This window comes from Leopardus geoffroyi, chromosome C2 (genome assembly GCF_018350155.1).
Source record: "Leopardus geoffroyi isolate Oge1 chromosome C2, O.geoffroyi_Oge1_pat1.0, whole genome shotgun sequence".
Lineage (NCBI taxonomy): Eukaryota > Metazoa > Chordata > Mammalia > Carnivora > Felidae > Leopardus > Leopardus geoffroyi.
Window position 1 is genome coordinate 45,964,077 of NC_059333.1, and position 13,563 is coordinate 45,977,639.

Sequence of the window (13,563 nt, forward strand, 5' to 3'; positions counted from 1 at the left end):
TTGTTTTTGTGCTCATGAGGTTTTTTGGTTTATACCTTTCTTAAAATGCTCTAGTCATCAAGGTTATAGAGGCCTCATAAAATGGGTTAGAAAGTATTTACTCTTTCTCTTTTTATTTTATTTTTTGGGTTGGATAGAGTTGGTATTATTTCTTCCCTAAGTGTTAGATAGAATATACCAATGAAGTCATCTGGGTTGGGATTTTGTGTGTGTGCAAGGAGTGTCAGGGAGTAGGGAGACTATGAATTATGAGTTAAATTTCCTAAAATGATATAAGTCTGTTAAAGTTTTGTATTTCTCCTTGGGTCACTTTTGGTAATTTATGACCATATTTTTAAACTTACCTACATTGTCAGGTTTACTGGCATAAAACTGTTTATAATATCCTCTCACTATCCTTTTAATGTCTATAAGATCTATGTATCTTCCTTCATTTCTGATATTGATAATTTATGTTTCCTCAGTTTTTTCTTTCTCAATCTTTTAAAGAGTGTATTGATTATATTAACTTTTTAAATTTTTTTTTTCAACGTTTATTTATTTTTGGAACAGAGAGAGACAGAGCATGAACGGGGGAGGGGCAGAGAGAGAGGGAGACACAGAATCGGAAACAGGCTCCAGGCTCTGAGCCATCAGCCCAGAGCCCGACGCGGGGCTCGAACTCATGGACCACGAGATCGTGACCTGGCTGAAGTCGGACGCTTAACCGACTGTGCCACCCAGGCGCCCCCTATATTAACTTTTTAAGAACTCTGGCTTTGTTAATTTCCTCTGATGGTTTGTCTTTTTAAAATTTTTGTTAATTTTTGTTCTTTGTTTTATTATGAAAATTCTATACTTACATTGTATTTCAGTGTTTATTACCTTTTTCAGTTGGAAACAATTTTTTTAAGTTTATTTATTTATTTTGAAAGAAAGAGAAAGCAGGTGAGGGACAGAGAGAGAGAGAGAGAGAGAATCTGAAGCTGAGTCAGGTCTGCCCAGAGCCTGATTCAGGGCTCGAACCCACAAACTGTGAGATCATGACCTGAGCCAAAACCAAGAGTTGGATGCTCAATAGACTGAGCCAGCCAGGCATCCCTACATGTCACAAATTTTGATATGTTTGTTTTATTATTTAAAGTATTTTCTAACTTACCTTGTGAATTCTTTGTTGACCCTTAGATTATTTATTATATTTAATATAATATAAATATAAATATATAAATATAAATTATATTTAATATATAAATATATATTAAAATATATAAATGTAATAATATAATCTATATTTATAACATATAATATATATTATATAAATAAATATTATATTAGATATAATATATATTTATATATGTTATAAATATATAAATATATTATATATTATATATTATAAATATATAATATGTATAATATATAATATATATTTATAATATATAATATAAATATAAAATATATAAATATATAAATATAAATTATATTTAATTTCCCAAATATTTGAGAATTTTTGAGGTTTCTTTTTGTTATTGATTTCTAACTTAATTCCATTTGATGGAATAACATATTCTGTATGATTTCATCCTTAGGAATATATGGCCCAACATATATGGTCTAGCTTGGTGACTCTTCCATCTGCAATTAAGTAAAATATGTATTTTGCTGTTGTTGGGTGAAGGGTCTGTAAATGTCAGTTGATAGATAGTGTTCACATCTTTTACATTCTTAGTGATCTTTTTTGTCTATTCTATCAATTTCTGAGAGAGGGGCCTTGAAGTATCCACCTATGATTGTGGATTTCTTTATATTTCCCTTTAATGCTGTCAAAGTTTGCATTATATATTTGGAAGCTTATTTATTAGATACATATGCATTTAATATTGTTTTGTCCTCTTGAGTAAACGATCGACACTTTTATAATTTTTAAATGCCTGCATTTTTCAGAGAGAGAGGGGCAAACTAAGAAACAGACTCTTAACTATAAAGAACAAACTGATAGTTACCAGAAGGGAGGTAGGGGGGATGGGTTAAATAAGTGATAAGGCTTAAGGAGTGTACTTGTGATAAGAACCAGGTGATGTATGAAGTGTGGTATCACTGTATTGTACACCTGAAACTGATATTTCACTGTATATTAACAAATTTAAACAAAAACTTAAAAAACACTGACATAAAGCAAACTGCACGGAGAACAACAATAACCAAAAAATGCGGTCTTTTTCTTTAATACCCTTCATCTTGAACACTACTTTTTCTTTTTTTTTTTTTTAATTTTTTTTTTTAACATTTATTTATTTTTGAGACAGAGAGAGACAGAGCATGAACAGGGGAGGGTCAGAGAGAGGGAGACACAGAATCTGAAACAGGCTCCAGGCTCTGAGCTGTCAGCACAGAGCCCAACGCGGGGCTCGAACTCACAGACCACGAGATCATGACCTGAGCCAAATTCGGCCGCTTAACCGACTGAGCCACCCAGGCGCCCCAAGCACTACTTTTTCTGATAGTAGTGTAGCCATGTGCATTTTCTTACATTTACATGTGTGCATAATGTTTTTCTATCCTTTTCCTCCCAGCTTGTTTGTGTCCTTATGTTCCAAGTGTGTTTCTTGTAAACATCATATAGATATGTCTAACTTCTTTTTATCCATTCTGACATTCTCTGTTCCAGGGTAAATTCTAGCTGGACTAAATATTTAAATGTAAAAATCACAACATTACAGCAGTAGAAGAAACTATGGGAGAAGTATGGGAGAAGTTTAAAATAATTACAGGGCAAAAAATAAATAAAATAAAATAAAATAAAATAAAAATAAAAAAATAAAATAAAATAAAATAAAATAAATAAAATAAAATAAAATAAAATAAAATAAAATAAATATTACAGGGCAAGAGGAGACCTTTCTAACTATAACACAGAACCCAGAATCCTAAAAGAAAAGATCGATGAATTTTACTATTTAAAAGAGAAACCATGAGAAGTCAAAGGCAAATGTCAAGCAAGGGGAAATATTTGCAGTTTATATCATAGCTAGAGGACTTTTTCCCTTACTACTTGTTGTGTTCCTACAAATCAATAAGAAAATAAAAACTTACTAAAAAAATGGGGAAAGGATAGGGTAAGATAGTTCATAAAAGACGAAATAGAAATATCCTTTGAATATATAGAAAAATTCTTGACCTTTCTCAAAACAAAGTAAACATATTCTGATAGTACTTTTTACCTATCCCCTGTCATATAGAAAAGAGCAACAAGTTTGATAACACTCTTGTGGCAAGGGCACTGGAAACATTAATTCTTATCCATTGTTGTTGAAGTATAAATTGATAAAATTTTTAAGGGAAAGCCTTTCAGTAATCACTGTCAAAATATCAATTTACATATCCTTTCACCAGCAACTCTACTTCTCATATTTAACCTATAAACATGCTGGCTCATGTGCAAAATTTGCTGTGTACACTTTTATTCATTTCGGCATTGTTTATACTTTTTTTTTTTTAATTTTTTTTTTCAACGTTTATTTATTTTTGGGACAGAGAGAGACAGAGCATGAACGGGGGAGGGGCAGAGAGAGAGGGAGACACAGAATCGGAAACAGGCTCCAGGCTCTGAGCCATCAGCCCAGAGCCCGACGCGGGGCTCGAACTCACGGACCGCGAGATCGTGACCTGGCTGAAGTCGGACGCTTAACCGACTGCGCCACCCAGGCGCCCCGGCATTGTTTATACTTTTAAAAATTGGCAACAACACAAATATATCTCACTGGTAACAGATTATACAAATTATGGCACATAGTACTAACAGACAGTATTCTGCAACTGTTAAAATAGTGAAGAAACTGCTCATTATGTACTGATACGGGATGGTCTTCAAGATATGAAATTAAGTGAAAAGAAAAATATATAAAACTGAATAGTCTGCTACTATCTGTATGAAGAATAATGTATAATAATTGTTTGCAAATATTTCTAAAAAGATGCCAAGAAATAGGTAATATGAATTAACTCTTCTAGAGAGGACAAGTGGATAGCCTGGGACAGGTGGGAGGGAGATTCTTTTGCTGTATACCATGTTGTGTCTTCTGAATTTTGAACTATTTAAAGGTGTTATCTATTCAAAACTGAAAATATTTCCAAAATTGTAACAAGGTAAAAAAATATCTTGTTAAAATATCCAGCTTGTTACCTGAAAACTGTGACTAAAATCTAAAATCAAGATCTAGTTTATCTTCTACTTCATTGAAGTTTGCCTCCTTTCTACTGACAATAAAAACAAAATATTTAACCCCTTTGCAGGTGCTGCTCAATAGCTGCTTAACGAGCCCCAACTCCCACCTCACTCATCTTTGTTTTAAAGCTCCAACCAGAGGGCAGATAGTCTTAAGAAGAAAGGTTTTTTGTTTGTTTGTTTGTTTGTTTGTTTTTAATTCTATCATTCAAATACATGCCTGACAGTACATGTCTTCAAATGTTTGTGTATGTTCGATATAGAAAGAAGAGGTTGGAAAACAGTTTTAGTGAATTTTAGTTTTAAGAATTTGGGGGGAAGGACCAAAAAGCTGGAGGTGTGATGATCGTCTTATTTTCTCTTTTAGATATTAAGCACCGCCGAATACCAATCTTATTCTTTGCAAACAAAATGGATCTTAGAGATTCAGTAACATCTGTAAAAGTGTCTCAACTGCTGTGTTTAGAGAACATCAAAGATAAACCATGGCACATTTGGTAAAGTTTTATATTTGCTTTTCATTTTATTCTGAAAAAAATCTCTGAGCTTCAATTTTTCTTTGCCAAGCTTATCGTGTAAGTGACGTAACATGATAGGATATAAGCTAGGGATTTTGTTGTATAGAATTGTGTCAGTGCAAGTGCTCATGAATATATTATTGTTAAAATATTTTCAAATCTTGGGGCACCCGGCTAGCTCAGTTGGTGGAGCATGTGATTCTTCATCTTGGGGTTGTGAGTTTGAGTCCCACTTTGGGTGTAGAGATTATTTAACTAAGTAAGTCTTAGAAAAAAAAAAACTTTTAAAATCTTTTTAGGGATAGAAAAATATAAACGACTCTTTAAAAGAATAATTTAGCCCACTTACTCACCCCATTTCAACCACACTGATTTCCTTCTGCACATTGTATCAGCCATCTACAATCCCATAAGAACATTTGCACGTGTTACTCCTTTTATCCAAAGTAATTTTCCTGACTTGCTATTATACCTCCTTCAGGAGAGAGACCCCTCCTGATAACCCTCCAGAATATTACTATATCTTACCTCTCTACCTTTTTTTTCACACTTTGCTTTATATTTCTATTGCAATGTCTTATCTGGGTATTGCTTCTTTTATAGTCCATCTTCTCATACTAGTACATTAACACCATGAGAGCTTGGATTTTATCAGTTTTATTCACTCTGTAACCCCTAGAATAATAATAGTGCCAGGTACTTAGTATGTACACAACGAATTTTGGTTTATATGAGTATATAGAAATGGGAATAATAATTTCATTTGGACATACTAATAAAATTGAACTCTGCAATAATTAGTATCTGACATTATTATTCAGCGTTTATTTGGAAAGCGGTTTCTTATTGATACATTTAACTCCAGTGTGTCTTTCCTCCAAAATATTCCAATAAGGATTACCAGAAGTGATATATTAGTGTTTTAGTGCCGGCCTTACATTAATTTAAGCTTCCTTCTGTCCACCCACCTACCTTCTCCTGCTGCAAGATGTCCTTCTCTTTCCAGTTTCCCTTTTTTTAAAGAAGGTTTTTATGGAGAAAGGCCTAACAGAGGCAGAGGAATCTACTGCCTCTAGAAGGAGAAACAGAGTATGAACAAGGAGATAGTAGAGCTCAGAAAAGAATTTTTAGAACTAACCTTCATTCTGAAAAAGGAATAGTATAAAAGAGAGCTTGAAAAAGCCCTTAAAATGCCTCAGTTACTCAGGGCCAACAGCATCTCTACCCAGGAGCAAAACACTGCATATCTTGAGTAAAACCCTCCTTACTTTGAAATCAGAGGGAGAGTCAATTTTACTAAATGTCTTTTGAGTTGGATTTGAGGTTCTGTGGTATTTGGTTGGTAAAGAAAGGAGGGATTTTAGGTAAAGAAATATCTTAAGCTAGAAACATTGTATTTCTTTAAATCATACCTAAATTGATAATATCTAAAGTAAAACAATTTTTAATTTTTGCATTGTATTAAGTGTTGGGACTGTTTCGATACGAAGTACATTAAGAAATCTGTGTCTAAATTAGTAAAAGATATAGTCCTTTTAATTTTGGAATAGAAATTTACTTTGCAAATGGAAAAAATCTTTCTACTTAAAATAATCAGCAGTTGAATATTAATAGATTTATTTATTCAGTTATGACACCTAAATATTTCTCACTGAGAGAAAAAGTAACATCCTGACATTGTAATGATGTGGAGTATTATATTGCCTGGTTCTATATTTTCTATATAACTTACAGAAGAAATTTATCTATAATATTGACGTCTTAATTCAAAAAATATCTCACTAAGTTCTGATTAGTGTTTCATTTGTTAAGTGTTTTTTTTTCTATTTTCTTTAAAGCATGTAAAAAATTGAAAATACAGTTATTTTTCTTTTCCCGTTTTACAGATAAAGGTAACACTCAATAATACGGAGATAAAATATTGTATCTCTCTTGCCTTAGGTACAAGTAAATTTACTGGGCAATAAACAAGAGATTATAGAGAAACATAGCCTGGAAAATTATAGGAAAATTTCTGTGGTTTAATCATTGGTTTTCATCGTTGTACTAAACAGGTAGTCAACTCTGATTTTCAGGGTCTGATTTTGTTAATATTCTTCTTGTGTGTTCTTTGACTAAGTCCCTGGCACAATATGTATTTGCTTATTTACTCTCTTTTGAGGGCAACAGATAACAAAACAGATAAATAAGTATATAAAATGTCAGCTGGAAGAATGAAGAAAAGTAAAGTAGGATAATAAGAGAGAGAATAATAAGAAGTGCTCTCTCTGCGAGATCTAATTGAAGTCAGGGTGCAATTCATGCGAAGGCTTGGAGGAATAGCTTTCCAGACAGAGAGACCAGCCAAGTGAAAAGTCTCTTAGGTGAGAATGTGCCTGGTGTGTTCCAGGAATAGCACGAAGTCCAGGCTGGCTGGAACAGAAATCTAGGGGGAAATTATAGGAGATGGGGCCATTGAGAAATAGCCAGGGACCATATCCCATTGGGTCTTGTAAGACATGGTAAAAACTTTGGCTTTTTTTCTAGTTATAGACCTGATGACGTGTTCAAAAGGAAAGGTAGAGTTCATACATTTGGGAATTATTAGGAAAAGATGCAAGGTTTTTAGTACAGTATTAACATCTCCAGTAAAGGGGGAAAGTTTTTCCATTGTATTATTTGTTTGGTTGGGACTATAGTCTTGTTTGGGACTATAGATGTGTGATAAAAATCAATACACTGATCTTTCTTGATTTAAGCATTTCAGTTACTGATGTTTTGCTACTGATACGGATAATTTATAATTTGCTTTGAATAATTATGTATCAATGCTGTTGGTTTCTTTCTATTTAAAAAATAATTCCATGATAAGTCATATTTGTAATCTAATAAGTAATGCCTTGGAAGTAATTTCTGATTTTATTAGCATCTAATTATTTTAGGTAGTTAGGTACATTTTTAAATCTTGCTTCAGCACAGTTAAAAGGAACCCTAATCATTCAGAAAATCTAATTGTTTATACTAAATGCTGTCAGTCCATGTCTTTGAAAAAGGTGATCTGATACTATAAAAATCCTCTGCCTTTTATTATGTTAGTCAATTTACCATCATTTTATAGATGCTAAAACTGAGACAGAGAGTTAAGTAATCAATCCAGGTTCCTGAAGCCAGTAGGTATAAGAGTATGATTGAAATCTGAGATTTTTTTATTCTGCCACTTTACCAAAGTTATAATCATAGGTTTATACCTTACAGATACCAAATTCCATTTCAAATAAAGCCACTCCATCATGTGGCTAAATTGTAACCGAAGTCAAACATTTCTAATAAATAAATGCTCTTAAGTCACTAGGACTGGGCAAAGTAGAATAATAATTTTTTAGTGATATACTTTTTCAAATGTCTATATAAATTATGAATAATTTTATCATGTCTTCTTCCTGAGCACTTAGACTTTTATTTCCTATGTATATTCAGTTTCAGTGCTTAACCAGCTTTGCTCAGATATGTTACTAGAATATAATAATTTGCCATATAGAAAAATTATAATTATTTATTCTTATGTTCTATGATGTAGTGAAATGGATATGTTTCTTATGGATTTTATTTCAGTGCTAGTGACGCCATAAAAGGAGAAGGATTGCAAGAAGGTGTAGACTGGCTTCAAGGTACATCACAAAACACTGTGCATTTTCAGCCTTTATTTCCATTCCATTCACATTTTTTTCCTCCTTTTACATTTCATTTTTGTTATATCATAGCCTTTCTCCCTCTTGTTTCCATTTATTTCTGCCGTCAGAAAAAACAATACAGTAAGTATCCAGTACCTTGCTACATTTACTTCTATTACATTTTTCTAAAGAGTTTATTTAAATAAAGTATTTGCATCTTTACAATTCAATATATATGATAACTCTAGAAAATAATTATAATTTATGGCAACAAATTTCTATCATATCTAGTAATAGAAGCACACTTGAAATTTGGGACAAATTTTAGGCCTTACTGTCAATATTTAAAAAGTAAGTTTCTATGGCATATATCTTTTAAGAATCATGCTGAATTCTATGTATAGCTCCATTTATACATAGCATGTTTATACAACTTTTTTTTTTATTTTTATTTATTTTTGAGGTGGGGAGGGCAGAGAGAGAGAGACCAGAGAATCCCAAGCAGGCTCTGCAGTGTCAGCGCAGAGCCTGACATGGGGCTTGAACTCACGAACCTGTGAGATCATGACCTGAGCTGAAATCAGGAGTCAGACACTTAACCGCCCAGGCACCCTTACACAATTTTTAATACTCATTTAGTGTTATAAATACTGGTATTGTATTGATGTTTTATATACTGCAATTTTGTTATTCATCAAAATAGCTGTCATAGGTTGGTACAGGCTTACTGTATGAAGGAATAAATTAACATCTAGCATTTCCTCTAAGATTACATTGTTTACTAACCAAGGAATGGCTTAAAGAAGTGACCCACGCAGAGCAATGGGTGTGAATAAAACCAAGTTTTGTAGGTCTTTTTTATTACGGGACCCTGAGAGGCCAAAAATTGTCCATTTGTGAGTAGAGCTGAAGATCATTCCTATCAGGAATCTCCCTGCCCTGAGCAAGGGCGAATGACAAAATATTCTTAATTCTAGTTGTAGTCTTGTGGCTATAAATTTAATTTCTTCTACACTAACCCTTTAATATCAGTTATGTGTAATTTTGTTTTCTCTTATTCATGTCCTCATGAATCTAAGAATAGGCTGCTTGCCCATACAGAAAGAGACCTTTCTCTGGTTCAGAGTACTAAATGTACATCTGATAAATATTTTTATGTTATTAGTAAAGTATGGTATTAAGTAAAGTGCACAGACTGTCTTTTTTTCTGTCTTGTATTTGTGTAGACATCATGACATTTACCATTAAACTACAAAGAATATTATAGTCATATTTTACAATTAAGTAAACATAATTGAGAACCTCTCATGGTTCGCAGAATAACTGGAATTTTTCTGTGAACACACCAACTTAGTTTCTTAGATTGCGATAAAGAAGTGGTTTACACTTCTGATGATTTAATGGGACTGATTCCCACGTAAAACAGATTACAGAGCAACATTCTACAGAAGACGCCAGAAGCATGTTTTCAGCCTTGATTTCTTACTTTACAAGTGCTTATTGCTCACAGTGAAGTTATAGCACAGAGAGAAACCCTACTATTGCTCATAAAATCATAGTACTGAAAACAGGTTGGTAAATTATAGTTCTCTCTCTCTTTTTTTTTTTTTTTTCGGTTTATATTGTCTGCAATAATGAGGCCACTAGGTGTCAGTAACGATCCAACATCGCAGTGCCACTTGCCAACTCTGGTCTAATTACCTAATTTTTGTGTCTTTGAGTTTTCTGATTCATAATCTTTGCATCTTACCTCCCTTTTTGTACGGAGAATACACTATTGGAAATAGTATTATGTCTTTGTGTTACCGTATTATTTTATGTAACATTTATAGCAGTTTTCTGTGGGCAGTTTCCCTATTGTATGTAGGGAGCATGAATAGTAATGAAAAGCATTTGGGCTTTTGAGTCTAGCAGATTTAATCTACTACTTATTAACTAATTATTAACAATCTTATATTATTTTCTTGTGAATATAATTTTGTCATCTATACAATTAAAAAATAAAAGTCAAAAATTGTATGGGTTAAATGAAACACTCTGTTAAAGTGCCTAGCATAAGAAAAAAAACAATGAATGTTAAATTTACCCTTTCACCTAACTACTCTCTATTTATGAGAGGAAGAAACTTAATACCTAGATTAAAAATTGTATGGGTCTCCTGGGTGGCTCAGTTGGTTGAACGTCCGACTTCAGCTCAGGTCGTGATCTCACAATCCATGAGTTCGAGCCCCGTGTCAGGCTCTGTGCTGACAGCTCAGAGCCTGGAGCCTGCTTCAGATTCTGTGTCTCCCTCTCTCTCTGCCCTTCCCCTGCTCATGCCCTGTCTTTCTCTGTCTCAAAATTAAATAAAAACATTAAAAAATTAAAAAAAATTGTAATCAGCTTGGTTATGAATAGGAGATCCTTTTTTTCATCTTTCCTGTATGATAGTAAATAGCTTATTACCTTTTGATTCTCCTACTATCTCTCTGGATTTAAAAAGAGGTGAAAACCTATTTTGCAAATTAGGTAGCAGTTAATATTGGAGACTAGTCTGTGCCTATAGCTGTTAATTTATTAGCCAAACTTATTTTTATGTAAATTTAACTGTGAAGGATAGATATTCTGCATTTATATCTCTTCATTTTGCTTCCAGAATTCTGAAATTTCTTAGCATGATAAACAAGAAATCCTCTGGTTCATTTTAATGAACAATTTAATCTTATTATTTTAAGGTTGAAAAGTTTTGAGTAAAATATTAAATGACATATTTTGTGCCATGATTCCATTCTCTTTTGGAAGGATTCTCGATAATTACGTATGTATTACAGCCCAAAGACAAGAACTCCTAAGTAGACTATGAAGTATTTTTTAAAACCATCAAAGAATATATAGAAACCATTGCAGAGGTATCAGTTGTTTTCTAGCTTGAAACTTTCAAATGAGATATTTATAAAAAAATTTTTCCGCATGACTAATGAAATGTACTCATTTTATCACTTTATCTGTGTTGCAAAGTTAATGCTTCCAAACTTTTAATATAAGACTTTTATAAACTATGCATATGGGTATTCCCATGAAAGATGGAGGAATGAACACATACTTAGTTTCTTCCCCTTCTCAAATCTCACTAACAGAAAGGGGACTTTTGTTTAAAGACATTAACCCACAAGGGCAAAAAACTGGAAGTGACAAAGATGTCAACCAAATTATGAAAGCTGGATGCCTGATGCATGTTGAATGACTTAACAGACCTGAGAAAGGTGAATTCTGAACTAGCACTGAGGACAGCTGGAAAACATCCCAATTTACATTTCAGATCCCCTCAAAGGCTTATTGATGGAAAGTGGAACTAAGGATGAGGTGAGGCTGAAAAGAGAAAACAGTTATTATTTTCTTGCCCCCACAAAAGACTGAAGGTTCATTCTTGCAGAGAGTCAAACAATATCTTGACTGGGGAACACCAAGCACAACTCTGTGTGGCAGAGCTGATCTGAAAATGAGGAGTGATACCCAATATTGTAATCCTCTTCTTCCTTCTCCTACTTCTCCCAGAAGACACCAGCAGTAGGCAGGATATAAAAAGTCATCTTTGAGGAATAAGACCAGCCAGAGAAAGACCTACAAGTATTAACATCAAAGATTTCCAAGAAAATGGCTTAGCTAGCTACACTAGAATAAAGACCACATTTGACAAGCCTCACACACATATAAAACTTCAGTCAGCTTTATAGTGTTCACTCATACTTATGAGAAGATGACAAAGGATCACCAAGCATTTGAGGACCTAAACATTATAAGTTAGGGAACATTAACAAACAAAAAACAGATCGGTGGAAGTAGAATTTAATTTTTTTTAAAGATTTATTTGTTTTTGAGAGAGAGAGAGAGAGAGCAGAGCACGAGTAGGGTAAGGGCAGAGAGAGAGAGGGAGACACAGAATCCAAAGCAGGCTCCAGACTCTGAGCTGTGAGCACAGAGCCCTACGTCAGGCTAGAGCTCACGGACTGAGAGATCATGACCTGAGCCGAAGTCAGACACCTAACCAACTGAGCCACCCAGGTGCCCCAGGAGAACATTTCAAAAAACTATTAGACTATCCTCAAAGGGATAAGAAAAGGTATTACTTTTTATTTAGGGAAAACATTTCAAAAAACGTATTAGAGTATCCTCAAAGGGATAATGAAAGGTATTACTTTCATGACTATGACCAGGATACTACTTGAAAAGGACCAAAGGAAAAAAAAAAAAAAAAAAAATTTTTGGAAAATATTAGAAGAAATTGAAAAGTCAATAAAAAGAAGATAAAATAGAAGCGTTCTCTCAGAAAGTAGAGCAAAAAGATAAAAAATATCGGAAAGAAAAAAAAAGGCTCCATATCCAAATAATAGGAATTTTAGAATGAACAAAGGGAGAAGAAAGAAGAAGAAAAATCATCAAATAAATCACCAAACAGGATTTTCTAGAACTAAATGATGAGTTTTTAGTTCAAAGGCCTCTTGAGAGCCCAATGCAGTGGATGAAAATATTCCCACACCAAGGCTCATCATTACTTAATTTCGACACTGAAGACAACGGAAGATCCTACCAGCTTCCTGGGAAGAAAATAAGAAGCTTCATGTAAAGGATAAGGAAGCAGAAATAGCATCAGACTTGTAAACCTCAACATTTGGAAGCTGTGAAATATTGGGCAATGCCTTGAAAAGTCCAAGGGGAAAATAAAAGAACTATATGCTCAGGCAGTATCATTGTATTGTGGTTGTAGCATTAAGACATATTCAGCCATGCACAGTCTCAAGAATGTACCTCTGTACTTCTTACTGAGGCGGCCTTTGAGAGATATACTCTTAAAAAACAAAGGAATAAACCAAGATGAGAAAATAAGAGACCACGAAACAGGAATAAGAGTATGTGGGATGGATCCTCAGGATGATAATGAAAGATAATGAAATCCTAGAATGATAATGAAATATCTCATATCAAGATAACTGGGCAAGCATAGAGAACAACTTGTCCAGATTAGAGTTTTGGAAGACTCTAAGATTTCTTCAAGAAAATGAAATTCATAGGCTATGTAATTCAAAATAATTTCATAATACGAATGAAATTCATAGGCTATATAATGGTGTTTCATTACTCCACACTTAAACAGTGTGGGGGTAGTGGGATTGAATTTATGTTAAGTACTTTAAAAAATTAAGCAGATAGGCAGGGT

The 13,563-nt window shown here is 33.5% G+C and overlaps 1 protein-coding gene across 4 annotated transcripts in view; it reads left to right on the forward strand.

Annotated features, from left to right (window-relative positions):
• ARL6 (ADP ribosylation factor like GTPase 6) overlaps window positions 1–13,563 on the forward strand; it is a 41,014-nt gene that overhangs the window by 26,363 nt on the left and 1,088 nt on the right. For 2 of the 4 annotated variants that reach the window (XM_045501722.1, XM_045501721.1), the window contains 3 exons: window positions 4,569–4,698; window positions 8,311–8,366; window positions 8,498–8,510. In XM_045501722.1, coding sequence (XP_045357678.1) covers window positions 4,569–4,698; window positions 8,311–8,366; window positions 8,498–8,510 — 199 coding nt within the window. The remainder of the gene's footprint in view (window positions 1–4,568; window positions 4,699–8,310; window positions 8,367–8,497; window positions 8,511–13,563) is intronic. The other 2 variants (XM_045501724.1, XM_045501723.1) reach the window with 1 other exon arrangement.